This window comes from Loxodonta africana, chromosome 16, assembly GCF_030014295.1.
Source record: "Loxodonta africana isolate mLoxAfr1 chromosome 16, mLoxAfr1.hap2, whole genome shotgun sequence".
Classification (NCBI taxonomy): Eukaryota; Metazoa; Chordata; class Mammalia; order Proboscidea; family Elephantidae; genus Loxodonta; species Loxodonta africana.
This window is the reverse complement of record NC_087357.1, coordinates 34,002,580-34,030,485: the sequence shown is the minus strand read 5'-3', so window position 1 is coordinate 34,030,485 and position 27,906 is coordinate 34,002,580. Positions and strand designations below refer to the sequence as shown.

At 42.0% G+C, this 27,906-nt stretch overlaps 1 protein-coding gene across 1 annotated transcript; it reads right to left on the bottom strand.

The window, feature by feature from the left end:
* On the bottom strand, window positions 1-27,725 carry CPN1 (carboxypeptidase N subunit 1). The gene is made up of 9 exons (XM_003409180.4): window positions 27,442-27,725; window positions 18,927-19,123; window positions 17,088-17,243; window positions 14,395-14,577; window positions 13,370-13,481; window positions 8,040-8,179; window positions 6,901-7,000; window positions 3,733-3,851; window positions 1-307 (listed from the first exon to the last, which is right to left on the bottom strand). Exons 1-9 carry the CDS (start codon window positions 27,662-27,664, stop codon window positions 152-154), a joined length of 1,386 nt encoding a protein of 461 aa, XP_003409228.1. The 5' UTR covers window positions 27,665-27,725; the 3' UTR covers window positions 1-151.
* Window positions 27,726-27,906: the final 181 nt, after the last annotated feature.

Below are 27,906 nucleotides of genomic sequence, written 5' to 3'. Positions count from 1 at the left end.
TCACCCCTGTAAGAGACGGAGACCATACTGAATTGTTATGACTATGTTTATAGTTAAATATGTCCCAGGTAATAAAACAGGAAGAACGCTCCAGCTGACTTGAGAGCAGGAGCAAAGCCTTTCTGAAGTGATACTCCAGGCACTATGGGTTTCAGGCAGGGATTCGCCGCGGCTGCTTCTTCTCCACTTCTTTTCTTCTTGGGGCCCGGGGCTGCACTTTCTTTGGTAAGACTCTGCCTCCGTGCCCCTTGGGAACTCTCTTCGTAGGGGCTGCTTGAGGGATGCTTGTCTTGAGATGGAAGTCCACCTGGAAGGGAAAAAAAGTTAGGAGAACAGAGTCATTTTTCCACTTTCTGGAACTGAAATTAGGGAGAGCCCAGTTTGGACCCTCTTTTGCCATAGTTCCAGGTTCTGAGAACAAAGGACTAGGGAGAATTATTTTAGCAACAATCCAGGCTGGCAGTGGTGTTGTCATATTAAAAAAAAACCATACCAAACCTGTCACTGTTAATTCCAACTTATAGTGACCCTATTGTCATATACCAAAACCCAAAAACCCGTTGCCATTGAGTCGATTCCAACTCATAGCGACCCTACAGGACAGAGCAGAACTGCCCCATAGAGTTTCCAAGGAGGGTCTGGTCGATTTGAACTGCCATCCTTTTGGTCAGCAGCTGTAGCACTTAACCACACCACCAGGGTTTCCTCTATTGTCATATAAGCTTGGCTAATATTCCCCCAAATGTGGTGTACAATCACTGGTGCTGCGTGAGGGCCACGAGATGAATATAAATTTATTTTATATGTATTAGAAAGCAATTGTATCTAGCACATCAAGCCATGATTTCCCCAGTATTATTGCTTAGGCCAGAGCTATGACTGACTGTGGCATAATAACCCAATTTATGCTGATTGTGTGAAGCACAGGTTCCGCTCAGGCAAGCCAGTGAACGTTTCACACCTTTGGAATGAATCCTTAATTCCTTGGGAATATAGACAGTGGAGATAACATAGATTACTAGGATGGATCCTTAAATTCTAAATGTCCATGCATCCTTCTGAGTGAAACATTGAAACTTCCCTCCTGGGATGGCCCACATATATGCAAGGTGGGGCGTATACTGGGCATCGGGAAGCTGTGTAACCACCCCATGAGTGAATGCAGAGGGAGTGACACGGTGTCCTGACCATATTTCCCTGGGGCACGGCTGGCTTTCGGGCACTTGGAACAGCTTGAGCTGCTGAAGCCAGCTGGGAGCTGAAAAACATGCGACAGACAGGCCTCTGCATAGAGGCTGTTTCTTGTCCCTTCCACAAAAATCCACAACCAGCTTTCCCACTAGTTCCTCAAAGGGGAAAGAATTAGAGCCAATTGCACTCTTTCTTTACAATAAAGAGATCCAGAAAAGAAAAAGGAGCTGCAGTGGTGCAACAGGAGCCCTGGTGGCCCAATGGTTAAAGCACTTGACTGCTAAGTAAAGGGTTGGGGGTTCTAATCCACCAGCTGCTCTGTTGGGAGAAAGATGAGGCAGTCTACTTCCATGAAGATTTATAGCCTTGGAAACCCTATGAGGCCGTTCTACCTTGTCCTATGGGGTTGCTATGAGTCGGAATTGACGACAGTGGGTTTGAGCTTTTGTTGGTGGTAGTGGTGCAAGAGTTAAGCACCCTGACTGCTAGCTGAGTGGTCAACAGTTGGAATGTATCCAGCAGCTCTTCAGGAGAAAGACCTGGCAATCTGCTCCCCGAAAAGATTACAGCCTAGAAAACCGTATGGGGCAGTTCCACTCTGCCACATGGGGTCGCTATGAGTCAAAATCGGCTTAACGGCAACTGGAAAGAAAAAAGAAGAGAGACAACAAAAGGGGAAAGGGAAAGAGGAAAGTGAAAACCACCGTGGTGTCTGGAAAGCTGTGAGGGAAGGCAAAGAGGAGAACACTGGACACTGAGATACAGTTTAACACAAAAAACTCTGGTACAACAATTTTTCTTTTCTTTTTCTTTCCTCAGCCAGATGAGTATCCGTTTTAGAAGGCAAAGGGAGAGAGGCTCTACTGTGACCAATAAACAGATACTTAGTTATTACTATATCTGGAAATTGCATCCAAATGATTGATTTTCCCCTGGGAATAACATTTGTTGTAATGAAGGGCTATGCTAATTTACTTAAAGGAAATGTGACAAAGGAGGTGAAGTCTTTCAAAATAGAGTAACTGTGTTACTCAAGAGGATGTGCAGTTGTCTGAATTTGGCACAGAGTAGACTTACTTGTAACGCAAGGCTTACACATACAGTTGTCTACTGTCACTTGATTTTAGGGTAGACGAGAACAGGAGGGTAACAGTTTGAAAAGAGAGATAAGGGAGGAATTGGTTGGGGAACTGGAATCAAGCAACAGGCTGGAGTGGAATTGACTCTTTTCTTCCTGAATCTACAAGTAGAAGTAATTTATAACATGTAGGAGGTGCAGGTCGAAAAGAGGAAACTATCTAGGAATTTCAGAGAAATTCTCCAAGGACTTAAAGAATGGCTCTTCCCCCTGTTCCTTGTGTTAAAACAAGGAATTAGGAACACAGCTCAGCATAAGGCTCTGTTGCACACTGGCTAAGGAGGGCAGCACACTGAGCCTGACAAAGGTTTGAATCGTGTCTCCCGCCACTTATTCACTGGGCGGCACTGGACAAGTTTCTTCCTTCTAGTTTCAGTTGTCTCTACCACAGATGGGGAACTTGTATCTACCTTACAGGGTTGTTGTGAAGGTTAAATGAGATCATCTATAAAGGTCTCCTAGAATATCTGACACATTGTAACTATACAATAAATAGTATATTTTAAAAGACAAGCTGCTTTGATTTTTTACCTGATTGCATTGAGTTAAGCGGGAAAGGAGAAGGGTCTATTAAGCTCTAGGGCTGTAGAGAGAAGGAAAAAGACAGAGTAAGGAGGCTGTAGGAAAGAGGGAATTGGGAAATCAGGTATGCGGATACTCATTAAAGAGGACTGCCTCATTACTCTTTTCTTCATTTGAGGAATATGAGCGTGAGTGTCCGTGATCTCTGAGGCTCTTTTAGCTCTGAGATCCTGATCAAATAGGACCAAAACTCAAAGAGCCGGGGTTGTATATCAAAGAAATTTTTTGCTCTCAGATAGCTGTGGAGAGTTGGACATTGGAGAGTAAGTGGCTCTTCGCTGCAATGTGAGTGGAAATCAAGGCTGTCTGGGCACATGGGGCAGCAGAAGGGGTAGGAGAGCGCCCTCTGGTGGTACTACTTGCTGGTGACACAGAAGAATGCAGACGACGGAAGACTGTGTGCCTGGGCAGGGTCTCTGGGATTTACAAACTAACATTGGTTGAGCACTTTCTATGGTCAGTCACTGCTTTGCACACATTCCCTTAAACCTCTTGTGAAGAAGATATTATTATCACCAATTTACAGAGGAAGAAACTAAGGAGGAGAGAGATTAGGTAATTTATCCAAGGTCTGTAGACAAATTAGTTGGATTTTGAACCGTAGATAGTGCTTTTTATCACTAAAAAAAAAAAAAGAAGAGAAGCTAAGTGGAAGTGGGGAAGGACATATTAGGTGAGGATAGAAGAAAAATTAGGAGAGCAATTAATTAAAGAAAAAAAAGGTCAAAGAAGGAAGCTTGGCAAAGATTAAAACTATGCAATCAATTGTTTAAGACTTTGTATAAACGACCTTCATGGTGTTCTGAAACAGCCTAACTCACCTGTTTTGGTTCTGCAGGACCCACGGTCACACTCACTGTCTCTGGGTCAAAGCCAGGGGCTGAGGCAGTGACAGTGTAGGTGCCTGGGAGCAGCAGTCGAAAGTAATCACCATGATCACCTAAAAGGATACAACTTAGTCTGTTAATTAGAAAGCTGCACCAAATGCGACCTTGATATGAAAAAGGATCTGGGGGTTTCAGTTGACCATAAGCTCGGTTTTACTTAGTAGTATGATGAAACTGGTTAAGATCGAAAACAGCTAGACGCTCTGTTAATAGGAGTATGGGCCTCTGTTTCAATGTTTGAAAAGATACTGTGAAGAAATGATGGCTACCTAAAAAAATAAGAAAGAGAAATAGGGCGAAAGTTGCAGGGAGGCAGACTTTGCTTAACAGGGGCAAAAATATGGCTACAAATAGAGTTACCAAAAAAGAAATGGACTGCCTTATGAAATGGTGAGCACTGAGCAGAGATGGAATTTGGGCCCCTTGTGAAGCCGCACAGTTGTATTTTACTTAACCTGTACTCATGGACATGGCAGTCCTGGGTTGGACCACCAACTGTCCAGCGCGTTGTATGTGGGTAATTTTATATTCAGTGGTAGGACTGGACTAAAGATCTGATTTTGAGAATCGTATTTTTAATATTTCTTCTATCACTTTCAAAACTATGTCAAAGGGAGAATAAAATTCAAAAGAAAGACTACGTATTTTCTCCATGGTTCTTTCCATAAGCAGAGATGTAGCATTTTGGGTAATGACTTTTTACCCCTTTAGAATCAATTGTGATGTTGCCTTTAACTTTTCTTTTAAGCCAATAGCAATGAATAATTGATGCAATACAATAAGGAATGAGACAGACAATAATGAGGAAGTCTCTTTTCTGCCCTTTATTGAATGTCTGTAACTTACTTTAAAATACTTAAGCAAAGGCAGTGTGTTCTTATGCATATGTTGGATAGTTTAAGTTATACCCCAGGGGCTGTCATTTTCACACCCGGGAATGGTTAGCTGAATATTGTATCAGAAAGGCCCTACTCCAAGGGCTTCAGCTATCTTTATTGCTAGTTAACACTAGATGCTTTGCTAAGTAGCATAATGAATGTTAGCAATGGGTTTTCACTGGTGGAATTAGTGGCTTGTTAATTTAACATAATGTGTGCTGGACATGGGCTCTTGTTGGTGAAATTAGCGGTATTCAATACATGTTGATTTGCTCAAATGCTTCAGAAACACTTCCCAGCCTTGCATGAATGTTGCTGTTAGATGCTGTTGATTCCAACTTATAGCGACCCTATGTATAACAAAACAAAACATAAAGAACAACAAAGCAAACAAAAATCCTCACAACTGGACCGATAAGCAACACTGTGATAAACAGAAAATATTGAAGTTCTTGAGGATTTCATTTTACTTGGATCCACAATCAATGCCCATGAAAACAGCAGTCAAGAAATCAAACAACCTATTGCATTGGGCAAATCTGCTGCAAAAGACCTTTGCATGAATAGGGTATAAGAATCTAGTAAACCCAGTAGTCTGTGTACTTAGAGATGGTGCCCAAGGCTTGATCCCTAAACAGTCCTTAGGTCCAGTCATTGGGTTGGAGGATTCTGGTTGTTTGAAGTTTGACTATGAGGCTATGCTTTTAGAATATTTTTGGCTTTTCCTTGAGTGAATCTTTCATGTGAGATGTGTTGGGATAACCTTAAGGAACATAAAGCTGAGCTTTCATCAAGCTTAAACAGATTGTATGAGCTGTTAGATGCCTGTATGGTTACAAATATTTGTGTGGTAGGCCCATAAAACAAACAAGACTAAATGGGCATACCAGCACAGGGGCAAGGACGAGAAGGCAGGAGGGGGCAGGAAAGCTAGTAACTGGGAACCCAAGGTCAAGAAGGGGAGAGTGTTGACATCCCATGGGGTTGGCTACCAATGTTACAAAACAATATGTATATTAATTGTTTAATGAGAAACTAGTTTCCTTGGTAAACCTTCATCTAAAGCACAATTTTTAAAAAAATTAAAAAAAAATTTGTGTGGTAACATTTGGCTGAGCCTTGCTGGTATTGAGGTTGTGGGGAGGTAAGCAAATCTCATCTGTCCCTAACCACTGGTCATTGGTGGCTACCGCTCTACATTAAAATAACAACAAGAAAAATTAAGAAACCAAAAAAAAAAAAAAAAAACCAAAAAACCCAAGAGTTGTGCATGATCAAATTGGACTGGGTCAGTTTGTGGCACCATTCTCCTGTAAGATGTTCCATACCTTTCTGGGAGTCAGGTTGGCTCTAAGAAGATTCTTGTCCACCATCAATTTTGCCCTACAGCAAGCCTGTGGAATGAATCTTGCTAACTTTTCCCTGAATGGAGGTGTAGCTAAAGGCCTGAATCAGGGACAAGACTAAAGATCAGTTTTACAGTCCTTCTCTTTTCTATCCCATTTCATAACAGTATGGGAGCTATTAATACCACAAGCCCAGAAATATCTCCTGACCAAGTTGTATGTGGCAGTGAGTCTCAATAATGAGAGAAGTCACATTTATGTAAGTCCTTCCTGAGGCTGGAGTTTCTAGGGGGTGCAAACGTTAATCTAACTGAAAGGTTGGAGGTTTGAGTCCACGCAGAGATGCCTTCGAAGAAAAGCCTGGTGATTTACTTCCCAAAAAATCTCCACCACTGAAAACCGTATTGGGGGAAGAACAACTTGGAAAAGGAGGGTGAGAATGGTTGCACAACTCGAAGAATGTAATCAATGTCACTGAACTGTACACGGAGAAACTGTTGAATTAGTATAAGTTCTGCTGTGTATATTCTCAACAACAACAAAAATAAATTATTAAAAAAAAAAAATCTTAGGGAGCACAGTTCTACCCTGACACACAGGGGTCACCAGGTGTTGCAGTCACTGGTTTTGGTTTTTGCCTCTCAGGGATTACTTGCTTCAGAAGCAAGAGATTTTTCATTTAAACATCTTGGTCGTTTGATCCAGCCTTTTAATTTACGTCCCTGTTTCTATTACCCTTCCTTCCTCCAGCCCTCCCACCTCCAACGTCCTTGGCATTCCTGCTGGTTTTGCTGGTTTACAAATCAGCCTCTGATTATGCTGAGGAAGATGAGGGAGTGCAAGCTTCCTTCCCGCCCCACTAAGCAGTGGTCACCTACCTGAAGTGACATCATGGTTAATCCCACTGATGGAAATGACAGCCCCTACTACATTGTTACAATTCTCATCAAACACCATTCCCTTGATGCCCTGGTGAACCTGTAGGAAAAAGTTTACAGTGGATAGTTATGACCATAAAATATTTGTAGTGTCTTAGAGTCCTCAAAGCCCTTTCCCACGAGTTTCCACATTTATCTTCAAAGAGATTATGGTAATAGCTCGTCTCTCTGCTTCCCTGCCCCCATCCCATAATGTCATCTCAGTAGAGTGGCCGGAGTGATTCTGTTAAAACCTAAATCAAGTCCTGTCAGTCTTATCAAAACCAGCTCCCTGAGAGCAAAAGCTAAAGTCTCCATGATGGTCTATGAAGCTCAAGTCCCTTATTAGCTCTCCGACTGCGTCTGCCATTATCCTCTCACTTGTTAGCTGCAGTTGAGCCTCTCCAGACTTAAGGCAACCCCATGCACGACGGGATCAGACCATTGTGATCCACACGGTTTTCACTGGCTGATTTAGGTTTTCATTGGCTAGTTTTTCAGAAGTACATCATCAGGGCCTTTCTTCCTAGCCTGCCTTAGTCTAGTCTAGAAGCCCTGCTGAAACCCGTCCAGGATCACAGCAACACACAAGCCTCCAGTGACAGACGAGTCCCTCACTCAGGCAATTGTTTCAGCCACGCCCATCTCCCAGCCTTTCGTTTGCTGCCATGAACACTTTTTTCCTAGATTTCTGCATGATTCCCTCCCTCACCTCCTTTAAGTTTTTTATTTAAAGGCCTCTCGGTAAGGCCTTCTTCATAGCATTTTTCACCTTCTAACATACTATAAGATTTATTACTTTGTTTATAATCTGTCTCCTCACTAGAATATAATCTCCATATGGGCGAGGATTTTTGTTCATTTGTTCATTTACTCGTAGTCCCCAGCATATAGAACACTGCCTGCTACGGTGCCTGTAGTACAATACCCGGTGCTCCACAAATATTTGTTGAATGTACGAATGTGATTGTGAGATGCAGCCCAGGTTTACTGAATTGAGTCAGAGCAAATGTCAGACATGAGCCACACAAAAAACCTTGCTTGGTGCTCAGAAAACGCTTCTTTTTTATAACCATAAGAGTTAAAAAATGAGATTTTACCTCTTCCAGGAACTGGATGAGGGCCTCTCGATTACCCAGCCACTCACGGTGTAACTCTTCTTGGTGGGGAAACTTGTTGCAACTCAATTCCAGTGTGATGTCAAAGCAGTTGGTATGGAGATAATTAAAGTCTTGCATTCCTAGAGGAAAGGGGCAGATTGGTATAACCCACTCAATGGCCCGTCTCATCTCTCTTTAGTCACAATTCCTCCTACCTCATCACCTTCTGTTTTACCCCTTGACCTCTACTTCTTTTTCTCCTCCGTAAAATCTTTACGTAATTTCCCAGTTTCATGCCTTTCTGTTTCCGTTTTTCTCTCTTCAGAAACGCTCATTTTATTGTGTTCATCTTCTACCTTTCTTCCATTTCATGACTTAAATTCACTTCTTGTCCCTCTTATCACTCCCAAAGTCTGTTTATTAGTTATGCCTCAATATTAGACTAAGCAGATGAACTGCTATCCAGGAACGATTTTCTCTTTGGACCATGATGTTCTTCAGACCTGAGAGGTTAAACCCAAAACCAAACCCATTGCTGTCGAGTCGATTCCGACTCATAGCGAACCTATAGGACAGAGTAGAACTGCCCCATAGAGTTTCCAAGGAGCGCCTGGCAAATTCAAACTGCCGACCTCCTGGTTAGCAGCTGTAGCACTTAACCACTAAGCCACCAGGGTTTCCTCCTGAGAGGTTAGAGGTAGATAAATACCTTGCTTTTACATCCCTCCTCCTATCGGAGAACGCAACACTAATCTGAAAATGGTTATCTCATACAAATAGAATCCTGAAAACCCAGAAGACACATATATTTTCCTCCACCAAATGCTTGCCTGCTCCTATATTCCATAATCAGAGTGTTTATTATTGAATATGTTTCTAATGATTTGAAGGAAGTTTATATCACAAACTCATTTGGGTTAATAAGTAATTGTGAAACTGAAAAGAATGGCTTTGAGCACATCATAGACCAATTTTCGTCAGTGCAAGCAAGTGAGGTGTAGCTATAATTCTCACGTAGTGCCGTAATATGTTAAGTGAAAGATTAACGAGCTCGATTGGTATTTCTGAGCCCATATTATAGTAAAGTTATCTAAAAGATGGGTGTCAAATGTTTGGACAGGGGTGCAGAAGCGTAGCAAGGGGGAAGAGAAGTGGGCACTTGCCCCAGGGGCAAGTCCAATGGGTCACCAGACAAGACAGGGAATGACATTCCAAGGTGCCACAAATATAAAAGGCACCTGACTGAGGTGACGAGACAAGAAGGGGGGGGGTGTTCCTGCTGATGCATCACTACTGTCAACATCTACTCATCTTGAAATGGGGGGGAGGGGACACAATTTACAGATTGCCCCTGAGCGCTCATTTCCCTCCATAAGTCTTCGCAGGGGTGCAATCTCAGTGCTTACCACAGGTGCTATTTTCCGGATGTACGTCTCTGAGTCCTTGTCCCCAGAGTTTCTGAATTAGGAGGTCTGCGGTGGGGCCTGAGAATCTGCATTTCTAACAAGTTCCCAGGTGATGTTGATGATACTGGTCCCAAGATTATACTCTTGGAATAATTATTTTGATTAGCTTAATGATCTTGGAATTGTATCACTGTTACCCATTGCCGTTGAGTCGATTCTGACTCATAGCAACCCTATAGGACAGAGTAGACCTGCCCCATAGGATTTCCAAGGAGTGCCTGGTAGATTCGAACTGGCTGCCTTTTGCTTAGCTGTAGCTCTTAACTACTGTGCCACCGAGGTTTCCTGTATCAGGGTAGACCTGCTTAATTTAGGATAGGGATTCTCAGTGGAGGATGGGCCATGCTTGCCCAGAGGGTTTTATTTTAGTCTAGGGTCAGGAGAGGGAAAGGAAAAAAAAAAAAAAAGGGAACAAGTGTAGTTTGAAAAAGTATATTTGATATTATAAATTTTTTAGGGAGGGAAAGCCTTTTGATTTTCTAAGACAAATTAAATAAGTTCAACAAAATCTTGCCTGGTGTCCAAGAGCTGCAAGAGGTCTACCACGTTCCCAGTACGTGGTAACTCCTTACCTTCCTCCTCCCTGCTCTGCACAAGACCAACCTGGGCATCAGCTCAGTCCTCACGAGTGAGCTATTTTGTCACCTGGGCTGTGGCCAGATCATACTTACGAGGATAAGGAAGGACAAGATGCTAAGAGATGATTCCTACGAGAACCTGCCTGGTGCTTCAGCCTCTTCCCTATCCTTAGGTTCACCTGCGAAGGTTCCTAAATGAAGATTCTAGCTAGACCCTCAGTGATGAGGAAAGGAAAGAGAACAGAGACAGCAGCCTCCTGCCAGGGGTTTCTGCTCTTTCAGACTATATTATCAATGGCCAGCGTTGATGCTATGCTTCTGCTTGTGGGCAGATGGGCAGACAGGCAGGTTAAGGAAAGCACATATCAGGGAAACTGGCTGTGTCCAGCCAGCTCCTCTGCTCATCTGTTGCTATGTGAAACACACTTCTATACTACTAAAAAATTTAAAACCAACATTACAAACCTGGCATTTCCAAAAATATTGTGCGCATCAGTTTATTTAATCCAACATCTAATTTATGAAGTATTATTATTCTTAATGTACAGATGAGGAAACCAAAGCACAGAGAGGTTAAGTAATTGGCCCAAAGTCACATAACTGCTAAATGGGCAAACCAGGTTTCGACCCAGACGATATATCCTCAGAGCTCACACTCTTAACCACTTGGCTACATGATTTCTCTCCTATGGCCTAATCTACTGTGGAAACCACCAGTTTTAAAGGACCACAAGATACCCCCACCTTTAAAAGATCACAAACCCCGAAAAACCAAACCAGTTGCTATTGAGTCTATTTCAACTCATGGAGACCCCATGTGGGTCAGAATAGAGCTGGGCTCCCTGTGGTTTTCAACGGTTATGATCTTTCAGAAGTAGACTGTCAGGCCTTTCTTCCAAGGCACCTCTGAGTAGATTTGAATTGCCAACCTTTTGGTTGATAGCCGAGTGCTTAACTGTTTGCACCACCCAGGGACTCCATTAAATGACATTAAATACCAACCTGAGACTCTTCCCTTTTTCAGATCTCTACTTCAATGCACCACACGTCTGTCAGTTTGTCTTACTGTGGTGGCTTGCATTTTGCTGTGATGCTGGAAGCTATACAACCAGTACCCATGGTGAATAGGTTTTAGCTGAACTTCCAGACTAAGATAGACTAGGAAAAAGGACCGGTGATCTACTTCTAAAAAAAACTGGCCAGTGAAAACCTTATGAATAAGAGCAGAACATTGTCTGATATAGTGTCAGAAGATGAGCCCCTCGGGTTGGAAGGCACTCAAAATACAACTGGGGAAGAGTGGCCTTCATAGAGTTGACCTTAATGACATGGACAGAGTTAGGCTTTCAGGACCTTCATTTGCTGATGTGGCATCAATTGAAATGAGAAGAAACAGCTGCAAAGATCCATTAGTAATTGGAACATGGAATGTAAGAAGTATGAGTCAACGAAAATTGGAAATTGTCAAAAATGAAATGGAACATATAAAGATTGATAACCTGGGCATTAGTGTGCTGAAGGCGACTGGTATTGGCTATTTTGAATCAGACAATCATATGGTCTACTTTGCCAAGAATGACAAATTGAAGAGGAATGGTGTCCCACTCATCCTCAAAAAGAACATTTCAACATCTGTCCTGAAGTACAATGCCGTCAGTGATAGGGTAATATCCATACACCTACAAGGAAGACCAGTTAATACGACTATTATTCAAATTTACACACCAACCACTAATGCCAAAGATGAAGAGATCGAAGATTTTTACCAGTTTCTGCAGTCTGAAACTGATCAAACATTCAATCCAGATGCACCGATAATTACTGGTGATTGGAATGTGAAAGTTGGAAATGAAGAAGGATCGGTAGTTGGAAAATATGGCCTTGGTGACGGAAACAACACTAGAGATTGCGTGACAGAATTTTGCAAGACCAAAGACTTATTTTTTGCAAATACTGTTTTTCAACAACAAACAGTGACTATACATGTGGACCTTGCTGGATATAATACACAGGAATCAAATCAACTGCATCTGTGGAAAGAGATAATGCAGAAGCCCAATATCATCAGTGAGAACAAGGCCAGGGACCGACTGTGGAACAGACCATCGATTGCTTTTATGAAAGTTCAAGTTGAAGCTGAAAAAAATTAAAACAAGTCCAGGAGAGCCAAGTACAACCTTGAGTATATCCCACCTGAATTTAGAGACCATCTCAAGAATAGATTTAACACACTGTACACTAATGACTGAAGACTAGACAAGTTGTAGGATGACATCAAGGACATCATACATAAAGAAAGCAGAAGGTCGTTAAAAAGACAAGAAAAAAAGAAAAGACCAAAATCGATGTCAGAAAAGACGGAAATTTGCTCTTGACCATAGAGCAGCTAAAGCAAATGGAAGAAATGATGAAGTAAAAGAGCTGAAAAGAAGATTTCAAAGGGCAGCTCAAGAAGACAAAGCAAAGTATTATAAGGAAATGTGCAAAGACCTGGAGTTAGAAAACCAAAAGGGAAGAACATGTTTGGCATTTCTCGAGCTGAAAGAACAGAAGAAAAAATTCAAGCCTTGAGTTGCAATATTGAAGGATTTCATTGGCAAAATATTGAATGATGCAAGAAGCATCAAAAGAAGACAGAAGCTACAAAGGCCTATTTGAAGTGTTAAAAAGCAAAGATGTCACTTTGAGGACCACAATGCGCCTGACTGAAGCCATGGTATTTTCAATCACTTCATATGTATACGAAAACTGGACAATGAATCAGGAAGACCAAAGAAGACATGATGTCTTTGAATTTTGGTGTTGGTGGGGAAGAATAATGAATATACCAAGAACTGCCAGAAGAATGAACAAATCTGTCTTGCAAGAAGTACAGCCAGAATGCTCCTTAGAAGCGAATGTGGAAGGACTTCATCTCACATACTTTGAACATGTTATCAGGAGGGACCAGTCCCTGGTGAAGGACATCATACTCGGTAAAATAGAGGGTCAGCGAAAATGAGGAAGATCTTCAGTGAGATGGAGTGACACAGTGGCTGCAACAATGGGTTCAAACATAGCAGTGATTGCGGGGATGGCGCAGGACCGGGCAGTGTTTCACTCTGTTGTACATAGGATTGCTGTGAGTTGGAAATGGCTCGACGACACCTAACAACAACCTGAATGCAAAATTCTATAGTATTCCTACCCTTTCCCTGAGAAAACTGGGAATATCAAAGGAGAAATGAGCACTATTCAACTTCAGCTTACAGCTGAAATAATAAGCAATTCCCTGGACCCTCCTTACCCTTGCTGAGCGAATACCAGGAAGCCCCATTGGTGATGCCATCTGGGAAGTAATCCCCACAGTTCCAACCTTGGTACATCCATCCATGTGCATAGGAGTAGACCTTGGCTAGCTATAGGAAAAGCAGGCAGTGAATCACCTTGAGTATTCCCAACTTCTATGGCAGCGCTCAAATTCCAAACTTAGGTAAAGACAAGAAGCCCACCAGGTATAAGCAAGTGATTGTTTTAAAGAAAGAAAATACCAGCAGAAATAGAGATGTGGAGTGTGTGTGTGTGTATAAGTATAGTGGACTAAAGTTAGGAGACCTGGATTCTAATTTTTCTGTTATCTTGGATCTAGGTTGTTTCAAGTGCAAAGTGAGGAGTAAGACTAAAACACTAAAAGCCAGTTGCTGCCAGGTCGATGCTGACTCATGGTGATCCCATGTGTTTCAGAAGAGAATTGCACTCCATAGGGTTTTCCATGCCTGTGATCTTTCGGAAGTAAATTCCTAGGCCTTTCTTCTGAGGTACCTCTGGGTGGATTTGAACCACCAAACTTTTAGTTAGTAGCTAAGCGCTTAGCCATTTGGGTCACCCAGGGACTCATTTGAACTGTTATTTATATCTTTTTCATGTGCATGGTCTATTTTTTCATTATAAAAGTAATATAGTCATGTTACTATAAAATTGTAAATTTGGCCAAAGAAAAATTCTCACCTAATGCCACTAGCTTACCACCAGCATTGTTAGTTAACTGATATATCTTGATTGTCTTTATCTTCAGTATTTTTTATATCATGATAATTGTGCTATAACACTTTCCTTTTCTATTAACTTTTTAGCGAATTTACGGCTTATAACTCTAAACAAAATGTAATTTACTTGGTTGTAAGCTCCTAACAAGCAGGCAGTATTTTCAGTTATTTTTTGTGGACTCTTATCTAATGGTGTTCTGTGTTACTGACTTGAAAACTCATCTTCTGAACCCCAAGTTCCTCTGATTATACCTCCCCTGGTTAAATAAGCTGCTATTTTTCATACCTTCTGGAAAAGCTTGTCATCAGGTGTCGGGGTATTGGCAGTGCGGCGGAAACCTCGAACCCGATGCTCAAGGGACTTGTCATAAGGGTAATTGGCCACCACTGCCCCTCCATGGAGATTGGCAGAAAGAATAAAGTTGATGGAGCGTATCCATTGTATCACAGCCCGGGTCTCTGGTTCTACCTGTGAGGAGATGAGAGCTTGGCAGTCAAAGTGCAGTTGGTCAGACGGCCATTTGAGTAAGTTTGTAGGAAAGTGTCCTGAGGAGATAGCATGTCCAAATAAAACAAAGTCTTACTAGATGTGGGAAATCTAGACGGCTTCTGAGGCACCTTTGCAGAAATTTAGGCAAATCTACTAAATAAATCTGGAAAATGCTGGTTTACGGTACTGGTTTTCAATCTTCTCTTCTCTCCCCAACACATCTGCTGTAATGTGTGGAAAAATACTTCTGTGGTCATGTCCAAATTTCATGGGTTAGACATACTGTAATACGGGCAAGTCTTAGCTAAGTTGTGAAATTCCACCCCTTTTACTGCATATTATATTGCTAGTGAGTGACAGTATCCTAAAGTAAGCCTTGAATCCACTTGGACTACTTGTAGTATAAGTAAATAAATACCAGTCTTTAGTGTTTGTCCTCCTCTCAGGATGTAGACGATGTGATATTAATGTGTAATGGCTCCTCCTGGACCAAGGGTCAGCTGTGAAGGTCCCTATCATTGCCATCCCAAGGGGAACTGAATGAGTAGGGTTGAATTTCATTCAATCAGAATCGATATAAAACCAAGGGAAACAGTCCTGGTCTGTAGTCAGGGCTCAAAACCCTTTGAACCACTCCTTTCCTTACCCTCTAAGCCCCTATTCAACAGCACAAAGCCAACTGCTTACTGGTTCCTCTCCCTCAAGGTTGTCCCATCAGGAGCAAAAGAGACTGACTTCTTATTGTTTTGTTTCCTTCTAAGATCCAGAAAAAGGAGTGAGTGGACTCTGATTATTAGTGGTTCAATTACTTTGTATTACTTAGACAAGTTTAATAAACCATACCATTCTTTTGGCTGGCTTATGCTGACTAGTACTAAGTTATTTTTAATGTGTTATTTACTTTGAGCCAAGAGTATAGTTGCTATCTGAAATTTCAACATGTTAGCATGGCATTTGTTTCATTTTCAAGGGGAGAAAAAAACTGGGAAAATACTATCTGGGAAATTCTCAGTATAAAGGCTTATACCTGTTTTACTTTTCTCTCCCCAGTCGCTGAACTTAGATACTCATAAACTGAATGTTTAGAACTATCTCATACAATGTAAAGAACAGGGTGGTGTGATGCTCTGAGGATGACAGTAGCAGGAGCAAGGTCCACCATTCACATTACCAGGGGTAGCACTGTATCCAGTGGGTTACTCCACCCCTCAGGCAGGATGTACTCTCAGGTCTCTAATGCTTTTGACTTATTGTGAATCCTCTGATTAAGAGAGTAAGGGATTATACTTTTATAAACTTTTCCCCTTGTCTGTCCTGCTATAAATATAACTCAAAAATAAAGAATGAAAGAGCTGAGTACTATACTTGTTGTTAGGTGCCATCAAGCCAGTTCTGACTCATAGCAACCCCATGTAGTAGTAAAGGAAAAAACCCTAAAAAATAAAATAAAATAAAACATGAAGAATCTAGAATTAGCTCCACACCTAATTCTGGGGAAAGCTCAAGCTCCCAAAATGGAACTGGAAGTGAAGCGTGGGAGGAAGAAGGGTATGTAGGGTTCAAAGTTAAAAGTTTGGTGAGCTGGGTATATTTTGCAATTCTCCTTCACATCTATTTAGAGCTTCCCAGTTTACAAGGTGTTGTCACAGATATTGCCTCATAGAGTATAGTGAAGTAGTCAAGGGTCATATGAAAAGGGAAGAGGAAAAGCTACAATGGTTAGACTCTCCAAAACTCTTTCTATAGATAATTGTTGATTAGCATATAGTTCATCATATGTAAGAGAAACTTCTCTACAGAATTCTAGAATTTTCTGTCAACAGAATACTGAAAACCAAACTCATTGCCACTGAGTCGGTTCTGACTCATAGTGACCCTATAGGATTTCCAAAGCTATAGGGTTTCCAAGGCTATAATCTTTATGGAAGCAGACTGCCACATTTTTCTTCCTCAGAGTGGCTGGTGGGTTCGAACCACCAACTTTTCGGTTGGCAGCTGAGAGCCTAAACTACTGCACCACTAGGGCTCCTTGCCAACAGAATAGTGCAGTAAAAAGAGAGCTAGATTAGGAGTCAGGTTTTAATCCTGATTCCCAATTACGATCTGTGTGAATTTAAATTATTTTATCTCTAAGCATAATATCTATAAAACAGGAATGGATAACACTGCTTTTTCCATTCACCACAGTATTAGAAAGATCGACTAAAAACTGGCTATAAAAAAAACTTTGTAAATTGTCAAGTACCATGCAAGTATATAACACCACTTTCACCTCCTTCACTAGCATCATTTAGTGAGCATGTGCTACATGGAGGGCCCTATACTAGGGGGAGGTAATAAATACAAAGGGACATAAGGTACAGTTATTGCTCTGAACAGTTGAGTTGCGTGGGCGCTTAATTCTTGTTTATGTAGTTGGTGTGAAAATTGCTAGAAGAAAGTCCAGATGCTGATACACTGTGCTTCTTTATGCAAATCTCATCTCATACCTGACTTTTCCAGTTGTCTGGAAGGGGCAGGTGGTGGTTGGGGCCTCCATACTTCTCATTGTAGTAGAAGTAAGTGTTGAGATCGGGGAAGTTGCGGTTCAGATCCACTCCGTTTGCATTGTTCCTGCCAACCAGATACTCGGAATTATCTGGGCCCTCAGGGGAAAATCAAAGATGCAAATGAAAGGTTTAGACTGAATACCATATTTGAAGACTAATTTTAATATACATATATTTTTAAATAAACTAACTTAATCAAATGATGTAGCAATTTTTTTAATTTATCCAAAATCCCAGCACTGTGGTTCAAGTTTCCCCGGGCAGACCACATGCTGGAGGTAAAAATCCCAGGAAAACCTCCTACAAGAGTAAGGTGTTTCAGGACAATGGAAACCCCTTTGTGAGTGTGTGTGCGCGCATGCGTGTGTGTTAAGGTAGCTTTATTGAGATATAATTTACACACCATAAAATTCACCCATTTTAAGAGCACAACTGCATGAATTTTAGTATGTTTACCAAGTTATACAACTCATTACCACTATCTAATTTTAGAACATTTCTATCCCTCTAAGAAACCTCATGCTTATTCAGTCACTCTTCATTCTCACCCTATCCCTAAACCTAGGCAACTACTAATCTACTTTTTCTCTCTATAGATTAGCCTATTCTGGATATTTCAGACAAATGGAATCCTACAATAGTCTTTTGTTCTGGCTTCTTTCACTGGGCATAGTGTTCTCTTTGATGGCCGTGTATTTTAAAAACCTTCTGATTCTGATGCACAGCCATAAGGACAGCCATAAAGTTAAAACCCATTGCTGTTGAATTGAATCTGACTCACAGAGATCCTACAGGACAGAGAAAAACTTCCCAATAGGGTTTCCAAGGAGCAGCTAATGGATTCGAACTGCCAACCTTTTTTGCTAGTGGCAGAGTTCTTAATCACTGTGCCACCAGGGGTCCCCATAAAGTTAAACATACTGATATTCTGAATTTTATTTTAGCACATAAAATAAAAGCTCATAAACTTTTTTCCTTCCTTACTGTAAATGTAACCCAAAAATAAAGAATGAAAAGGCTGAGCAACTCATAAGATTAGATAAGAAACTTAGGGGTCAGTGAGTTTATGTTAATGCAGGAGGAACAACTCAGAAAAGGAGGGTAAGAACAGTTGTAGAAGTGGCAAATTGTAATCAATGTCACGAATTGTACCTGTAGAAACTGTTGAATTGATGTGTTTTGCTGCATATATTCTAAACCACCACCATAAAATTAAAAAACGAAAAGGCTGAGTACTATACTAGTAGAGGAAAAAATCCTATAAAATTTTAATAAAGGATGAAGAATCCAGTATTAACCCTCACACCCCAATTCTGGGAAAAACTGGAGCTCCCTGATATTTCCTCCCAAAATGGAACTGGACGTGAAGTGTGGGAGGAAGAAGGGTGTGTACAGTTCAAAGCGAAAAGTTCATTGAATAGGAGTATTCTGCAATATTCTCTCACATCTGCTTAGTATTTTCCAGCTTACAAGGTCACAGATACTGCCTCATTGATCCTCTCAACAAAGCCGTGAGGTCTGCTGAGGAGGTGTTGAGGGAACCGAGGCGCAGAGGGAGCCTACGTTCATTGCCTAAGGTGTTACAGGGTTAACTGCAAGTCTTCATACTTTGCTTTATTCCTGTTTGTCCTTTCTCTATTAAGTAGCACGTGGCTGTTTTATCTTGTATTTTTGAGGGATACTTACAGTGGAACAGATAGGACACCTCGTCCGCTGGCTTTCAGGTGATTCCCTAAGATGCCCTTCTTCTTTCCACGGCACCACCTTCGGACTCAGTACCTGGTCAGCGGCCACCTCGTAGCCGTCTGGGTTCATGGACGGCAGGATGTGAATGCGCGTGCCTTCGATGAGCCGGATGATGCGCGGGTTCCCGTTCCGGAACTCCTCACACAGGAACTCCGACAGCTGCAGCAGCAACTCGCGGCCCAGCACCTCGTCGCCATGCATGTTTCCGACATACTTGACTTCCGGTTCCACTGCAGGCGTGAGAAACACACACACAGGAAGATAAAAGATGGAGAACGCTTGGAGCTGCCACTAATTCCTCGCCCTGCAAAGGGACCTTTTTCCCCCTTTTTCAGTAACGATTTAAAAAAAATTTTTTTGTGTGCTTCTCTTGGGTCTTTTCCAATGATCCTTGACCCCCATTCCCAATTAAATGTACTTACAAATGCTATGAAATTCATGCCAGAGATAATAATGACTACCACTTATTGAACCCCTACCCTGTACTGGAGTTCCTGGAAGGCGCAAATGGTGGCTACTAACCAAAAGGTTGCCAATTCAAATCCACTCAGAGGGAAGAAAGGCCTGGCAATATACTTCCAAAAGGTCACAGCCACTGAAAACCCAAAGGAGTGCAGTTCTACTCTAACACACATGGGATCACCACGAGTTGGAATCTCTGGCAACTGGTTTTACCTTGTACTAGGTCTGGGTAGGCCTTTTATGTCCACTATTGCTAATCTTCATAGAAAACCTGCAAAGTAGGCATTATTACCCTAGGGATGAGGGCACTTGCAATTAAAGAGGTTAAGTGACTTGCTTGGGGTCACCCAACTAATATGATAGAGGTCGAAGCTCATGCCCCATTTGCAGAGCCACACTGCTTCTCAGAGAAAAATCTTTCCAGGATAAGTGATGTTTTCCCAAGATCTGCTCCCATAAAATATCTGTTATAGCATAATAGTTCCTAATCATCCTAGTTGAGAACTTAATTTTCCTGGTACTTAGGGAACTAAGATCGCTTCTTCATATCAGAGAAGTTATGTCCTGAAGTAGGAAGGGGTCTACCTATGCCTCATTCCTAAGTCTTCTCTTTGGCCACATTGACTGTTCAGCTGAGGTGAGAATTGAGGCTCTGAAAAGAGATATGAAAACCACTCATAGAAAATAATTCTCACTCCCTGTTATGGATTGAATCCTGTCCCCCCAAAATATGTGTTGTAAATTCTAACTTCTATGCCTATGGTTATAGTCCCACTTGGGAATGGATTGTCTTTGTTATGTTAATGAGACAGCATTAGTGTAGGGTATATCATGAGTCAATTTCTTTTGGGATATACCAAAAAAAACCAAACTCCCCGCCATCGAGTCAATTTTGACTCATAGTGACCCTATAGGACAGAGTAGAACTGCCCCATACGGTTTCTAAGGAGTACCTGGTGGATTTGAACTGCTGACCTTTTGGTTAGCAGCTGTAGCTCTCAACCACTATGCCACCAGGGTTTCCTTTTACAAAAGAGATTAAATAAGCAAGCAAAGAGAGAGATGAGATGGGATGCCCAGTCACATGAAGACTGCCCAGGAGCAGAAGCTCAGAAGAGACAAGGACATTCCTCCAGAGCCAACAGAGAAAGAAAGCCTTCCCATAGAGCCAGCACCCGGAATTTTGTACTTCTAGACTCCTAAACTGTGAGAAAATGAATTTCTGTTTGCTAAAGCTATCCACTTGTGGTATTTCTGTTATAGCAGCACCGGATAAGACAGAATTTGGTACTATAAAGTGGGGGTGCTGTTGTAACAGATACCTAAAATGTGGAAGTGGTTTGCAATTGGGTAATGGGCTGGGGCCCTGGTGGCACAATGGTTAAGTGCTGGGCTGCTAATCAGAAGGTTAGCAGTTGGAATCCACTAGCTGCTCCTTGGAAACCCCAGGGTTTCCAAGTCCTATAGGGTAACTATGAGTCAGAATCAACTTGATGGCAACGGGTTTTTAATAGTAAAAGCCTAGATTTACTTCAAGAGACTATCAGCAGAATTATGGATGTCAAAGGCCATTCTGGTGAGGGCACTGAAGGAAGTGAGGAGAGCTATAGAGAAGGTCTCTATGGTCTTACATATGGAGCCAGCAGCAGAATGTTGCTAGAAATGTAGACATTAAATGTGCTTCTGGTGAAGCTTTAGAAGAAAATGATGAACATGTGATTGGATGATGTAAAAAACTTGTCTATGTTCAAATGTTTGGTGGAAGGTAGAACTTATAAGTGATGAACTTGGATATCTGGCTGACAAGATTTCTAAGCAAGATCTTAAAGGGGCCACATGGTTTCTCCTTGTTGCCTATAGTAAAATGCAAGAGGGAAGAGATGGACTTAAAAATGAACTGTGTGAAATGAAAACAGAACTTAAAGATTTGGAAAATTCTCTTGTACAAATCAAGGACATGTGTCCTAGAATGTTCACCAAGGACGTGACTACACAATCTTTTTTTAAAAGATTAAGCCTGTGACTGATAGATCTAACCAACTACCACAGCAGAAAACCCATCAGCTTAGACTGAAGGAGACAGAGAAAGGATGAAAGGAAAGAACACTGCTTCTTGGAATTCTCTAGGCAGGAAACAGGCCAAAGGAGCTACATCCATTGTCCTCCAAGAAAAGAAAAGGACCATTCCTGGAGCAGCTCAGAGATCAGCAGGACCTGATTTCCTGTGGAAGGAGCAAAAGAAGCAGGGCCTTCTTGGTTTCAAAGGGTGGGGCCACAGCCGCCTAGGTTTCAAAGAGTTAAATTTTTGCCAACTCAGTTCTGCAGTGTGGGGCTACCACTAAGGTGTGCCAGGAGGATGGGGACTCTGCCCAAAGCTGAAGGGGTGGGGCTGCCATGGCCAAGAGGTAGAGGAACAGGGGCTGCCAGGGTAGAGGGGATAGGGTTGCCACTCAGAATGACTAGGAAAATGGGACTGCCTAATGCCAAGGGAGCAGATTTGCCATTCCAGAGGGCCTGGAAGGTGGAGCTGAAGACCAGAGCCAAGGGGTCTTCACACAGAATCCAGAGGACACGGCTAACAACCAGAGTCTGGAAGGTGGGGCCATTGCCCAGATGGCCTCAGAGAAAAGAGTATTATATTCAAGACTCGAGAATTTCTGTAATTTGTTCTCCTGGCTTTTGACTTGCTTGGTGCTTGTTATCCCTTCTTTCCCTCCAACTTCTCCCATTTGTAATGGAAATGTCTACCTTATGCCTTCTCCACCATTGTACTATGGAAACAGATAATACAACTTGTATTCTAGATTTCACAGGTTCAGAGATGAAAAGGAATTTTTGCCCCAGGACGGAATATGCCTAAAGTCTCACTCACATTTAATTTAGATGATTCAGAAGATGAGATTTTGGACTTAGAGTTGATTTAAGACTTTTAGGATGATGTAATGGGGTGAATATGTTTTGTATGAGGCAAGAACATGAATTTTGGGGAGCCAAAGGGTAGAATGTTATGAGTTGAATTATGTCCCCCCAAAATACATGTTGTACAAATAGACATATGTGCACCCATGTTCACTGCAGAATTATTCACAATAGCAAAAAGATGGAAACAACCTAAGTGCCCATCAGCAGATGAATGGATAAACAAACTATGGTACACACACATAATGGAATACTAAAACCAAAAAACCCAAGCCCATTGCTGTCAAGTCGATTCCGACTCATAGCGACCCTATAGGACAGAGTAGAACTGCCCCATAGAGTTTCCAAGGAGTGCCTTGTGGATTCAAACTGCTGACATTTTGGTAAGCAGCCGTAGCACTCAACCACAACGCCACCAGGGTTTAATGGAATACTACACAATGATAAAGAACAATGATGAATCTGTGAAATATCTCACAACATGGATGAATCTGGAGGGCATTATGCTGAGTGAATAAGTCATTCACAAAGGGACAAATACTGTATGGGACCACATTAAACTCAATTGGTATAGCATAGCTTACAAAGAAAATGTTCTACATTCTACTTTGATGAGTAGCACCTGGGGTCTTAAAACATTGTGAGCAGCCATCTAAGATACTTCACTGGTCCCATCCTGTCTGGAGCAGAGCTGGAGAAAAATGTAGATCAAAATTCAAACTCACAAAAAAAGACGAGACTTACTGGTCTGACAGAGACTGGGGAAATCCTAAGACTATGACCCCCGGACACCCTTTTAACTCAGTACTGAAGTCTCTCCTGAGGCTCACTCTTCAGCCAAAGATTAGACAGCCCATAAAATAAACAATAATACACATCGCTCAACCATGTATATGAAACTAAATGGGCACACCAGCGCAGGGGCAAGGATGAGAAGGCAGGAGGAGACTGGAAAGCTAAATGAATGGACATGGGGAACCCAAAGTTGAGAAGAGGAGAGTGTTGACACATCATGGGGTTGGCAACCAATGTCACAAAACATGTATAAAAAAAAAATTTTTTTTAATGTCACAAAACAACATGTATAGTAACTATTTAATGAGAAACTAATTTGCTCTGTAAACCTTCCGCTAAAGCACAATACATACATACATACATAGTTGGAATCGAATTGACAGCACTAGGTTTTTGTTTATATATAATCTCATTTGGGAATGGGTAGTCTTTGTTAGGGTAGGGTGTATCTTGAGTCAATCTCTTTTGGGATATAAAAGAGATTAAACAAGCCAACAGAGAGAAAGAGTTGGGGGAAGAGAGATGCCAAGTCACCTGAAGATTGCCTAGGAGCAGAAGCTCAGAAGAGACAAAGACCTTCCTCCAGAGCTGACAGAGAGAGAAAGCCTTTCCACAGAGCCAGCACCCTGAATTTGAACTTCTGTCTTCTAAGCTGTGAGAAAATTAATTTCTGTTGGTTAAAGTCACCCACTTGTGGTATTTCTGTTATAGCAGCACGAGATAACTAAGACAATCCCCTTTTAAAAAGGAAGTGATTCCCCTTCTACCCAACATTTCCATGCTTCCTTGACTTTTCTGACTCAGTACCTCTTCATCTTCTCATGTCCAAATCCTCCTCACCATCCTTCTAAGCCAGTTCGGATGTGACTTATTCTGGGAAGCCATCTTGGATTCTCCCTGCTAAATGAGCTCTCTGTTGAACTTCTTTTATGGTCCTTACCACTTTCTACTCTGGGTTTTACCTTTATTTCCACATGTCCTATTTCCTTTATTGGATGTGGCCTTATGCATGTATATAATTTTTAATATCCTTTAGGACATAATCCATTGTTTTTTCTCTTAGTGTGTCTACGGCAATCTTTCCCAAAGGAACGTTTGTAACCCACAGTATCAGGTAGTGGATTTTCCCTAACGTGTATTTTTTAATCTTAGTGTATTTTGTTAATCTTAAATTATATCTTCTTTACTTTTCTTGGTAGGAAATGTCCTTTCTTTTAGGAAAGGATGGTGGTAATAGATGGCAGGTAGTTTTCTTCAACATCTTTATTCATTAAAATAAAAATGGGAAAACCCATGTTAGTCCCCTCCAACCTCTCATTTATTAAAAACATTTTTTTTTTCACTTCACTGTGAAATCCAAAAGACTGGGGATCACTGCCCGGTAGAACCTAGCACAGTGCCTTGCACTTAGTGGGTACTCAACAGCAAATTCTTTGACTCTACTTTAAATATACCCAGAATACAACCACTTCGTATAACAACCACTGCTATTCTTTTAGTTCAAGCCCCATGCTGTCACGCCTGGATTATTGCAATAAATCTCCTGCTTAGGGTTCCTACGAGTTGGAATCGATTGAATGGCAATGGGTTTGGTTTTTTGGTTTGTAGTCCCTTTGAGTATGCCCAGTCCCATTAAATTCTATTCTCCTGAGTCAAGAGCCAGAAAATTCTTTCTGTAAAGGGCAAGACAGTAACTATTTTAGCCCTTGCAAGCCCTGTGGTCTCTGTTGCAGCTATTCGGCTCTGCTGGTGAAAGTAGCCATAACCAGTTGCCATTGAGTCAACTCTGACTCCTGACCACTCCATGTAGTGTTTTCAATGGCTAGTTTTCTGAAAGTAGATTGTCAGGCCTTTCCTCCGAAGCATCTCAGATGATACAAAAATGAATGGAAATGGCTGTGTTCCAATAAAATTTTATTTACCAAAACAAGTGGCCAGCCCTCAGGCTGTAGTTCGCTGAGTGATCTTTTTAAAATTTAAGTCAGATAATGTCACTCATCTGCTCAAAACTCTCCAGTGGCTTCTTACTTCACTCAGCCAAAATCTTTACCAAGGCTTATAAGGCCTGACAGGAATCTCCTGCTGCGTGCTGCCCCCTCCCACACTGTTAGTCTCTACTCTTCCCTTGTTTACTCAGCTGCAATGCATGGCTGCCTTGCCAATCCTCACACATGCTAAAGCTTGCTCCTTCCCCTGGAGGCTTGCATTTGCTCTTTGCTTTGCCTGCAGTATTTTCCTCCCCCAAACCAGCATGGCTTCCCTCGTCAAGTGCTTCAGATCTCTGTTCCAAAGTCACCTCAGTGGAAAAGACTTTTCTGAGCAGCAATGACACCCCCCTCCCCATGGCATTCCCTATATCTCTGTCCTGATTTAATTTTCTCTGTAGCTGTTATGGAAATCCTGGTAGCATAGTGGTTAAGAGCTACAGCTGCTAACCAAGAGGTTGGGAGTTCGAATTCACCAGGCGCTCCTTGGAAACCCTATGGGGGAGTGCTACTCTGTCCTATGAAGTTGCTATGACTATGAGTCAGAACCAACTTGGCAGCAAAGGGTTTGGTTTTGTTTTGGTTTATAGGTCTTATTTCCTTTGGGTATAATATATATATTTACTTGCTGTTGTTTGGTGTCATCAAGTTGATTCTGACACTTAGTGACCCCATATGACAGAGTAGAACTGCTCCATAGGGTTTTCTAGGCTGTAATCTTTACAGAAGCATATCACCAGGTCTTTCTCCCGCAGAGCAGCTGGGTAGGTTTGAACTGCCAACCTTTTGGTTAGCAACTGAGTGCTTAACCATTGCACCACCAGGGCTTCTTTTATGTTTACTTAGTTATTGATTTATTGTCTGTCTTATCCCACTAGAATTAAGGCCCATGAGGGCTGGGCCTTTGTTTTATTCTCTACTGTATATCCAGAGTCTACAAAAGTGCTTGCATACAGTGGATGATCACTAAATATTTGTGGAATGAATGAATGAAGGGAATAAATGGGTGAACAGCTCAAGTTATTGTGCTTCAGAGAACAGAGGGATCAGTGAGGGCTAGAAAAGTATGAGAAAGCTTCAAGAAAGGGCTTGAATGCTAGAAAGTAGAGGGGGCACCAAGAAGGGGGTTAGAGGGTGGAAGGTTAACCCGTTATTATTCATTAGCTTCCACCCACAGCTTCTACAATGAACATACGATCTGGGTAAAAGCAAGTGCTTCAAAGCAAGGCCCTCGATCCCATTTCCAACCACCCAGCCTTCCCTGAGCCCCTCCTGGGTTATATTCTGATGCTGCCATGGCCAGAGTCTACTGTAGGTGTTGAAGCAGGGGGTGAGGAGATTATACTGGTGTTTAGGAAAGTTATTCCAGCATCTTGTGCCAAATGGACTGGAAGTTTCAGAGGATGGCAGCATGGAGATCAGACAGGAGTGCAGTGTAATTCTTTAGGCAGGTTGTGACCTAGTCTGGGTTAGGGTAGGGGTGCAGAAGTGGAGAGGAAGGGAGATTGAAGGAGGAACTGACATAACTTGAATGTCACAACTACTTCAAGAAAAGCAGTGAGAAATTAGTAACAACTTAAATAAATGTCCATCAAGAAAAAAAAAAAGGGATGGTTAAATACATCCCAATCAATGATGTTGTAGATCTACATTTGCAGACATGGCTGCCATCCGTAATAGATTAGGAAATGAGAAAATCCTTATTATAGTATGGTTTCATATTATAAAAACTAGATATGTGTGTGTGGAGGGTTAAATATGCATTGAAAAAAGTCTATAAACTATGTGTCAATACGTAAACAGTGGTTCTCTGTGAGTGGTGGGATTATGGGTGAGCTTCTTTTTTCTTATCTAATTTCTAATCCAAATACAGATTGCTTTTATGATGGAAAAAAACTAACAAAAAAGAATAGAATAGATAAAACTAATGTCCTAGGCCTCAAACTCCCTCCAGAATACCACACTCTGTTACACTGTCATTCCCTGAAGAGATACCCCTGGCAGAAGAACTAGAAGGGTTAATTGTTTCTGTTTATATCTCCTGAGGCACTGGATATGGAAAGACAGAATCAGAGCAAAGTGGGAAGAAGAGAGGTAGAAGGGAAGGAAGGGGGATGAGAGGAGGGTAGGGAGGAAAACTCACCTCTTACTGTTAAGGTCTTGGGCAAACATAACTCAAAAAGGAGGGACAGACTGGAGACTGAATTGGGGTTGGGGAGTCTCTCGAGGCAGAGGCAGTTTGAGGGTTAAGTGCGGAATACTTAGCACAGGTTGAGGAAGAGGTAATATAAATGGAAGTTTCCATAGACCTTCTCAGAAGCCACCCCAGTTACTGGATTTGTAGAGGGTGTCCTGCCCACACACCCTAAGCACTGCTCAGGACTTACAGGGCTCATGGATTCCAGGGTAGTCGCTGAATTCCAGCACATAGAGGTGTCTCCCCTTCACGCTGCGCCCGATGCTGTAAACCCGCGTGATGTAGGGGCATTCGTTGTGCACCTTGTACAGCATCCGCATGAGGTCATCATAGCGGTGGTGGCGAAAGGTCACTGGGGCAGCCAACTTGAAGAGAAGGAGGAGGTGGAGGAAGACTGAGAACAGATTTGACATCTTGCTGGGCTTTTTCAAAGAGAGCCACTGAAATGGGCTCCACCTCACCAAACAACCTGGCCTCTTCACCAGTCAAAATCCAAGCGCCCAAGAACTAGTTTTTTCTAGTTTCCCACCAGTAAACATCAGTGCAACGGCACCGGGGAAGGAGGTTCAGAGCTGCCCTGTTCAAAGCTCTTGGAATAGCCACTTATCACTGCTCCCCCATTTCTTTTCTTCTCCTAATCCAGGAAAACCTTTCA

Bases quoted from the DNA above. Each gene is read 5' to 3' on its own strand.
- CPN1 (XM_003409180.4), bottom strand. From the start codon at position 27,664: ATGTCAAATCTGTTCTCAGTCTTCCTCCACCTCCTCCTTCTCTTCAAG. The intron at 14,578-17,087 runs GTATGAGATGAG...ATCTCCTCACAG, and splicing joins CAGACAACTGGAAAAGTCAG to GTAGAACCAGAGACCCGGGC. The intron at 13,482-14,394 runs GTATGAAAAATA...CTTTTCCTATAG, and splicing joins ATGACAAGCTTTTCCAGAAG to CTAGCCAAGGTCTACTCCTA.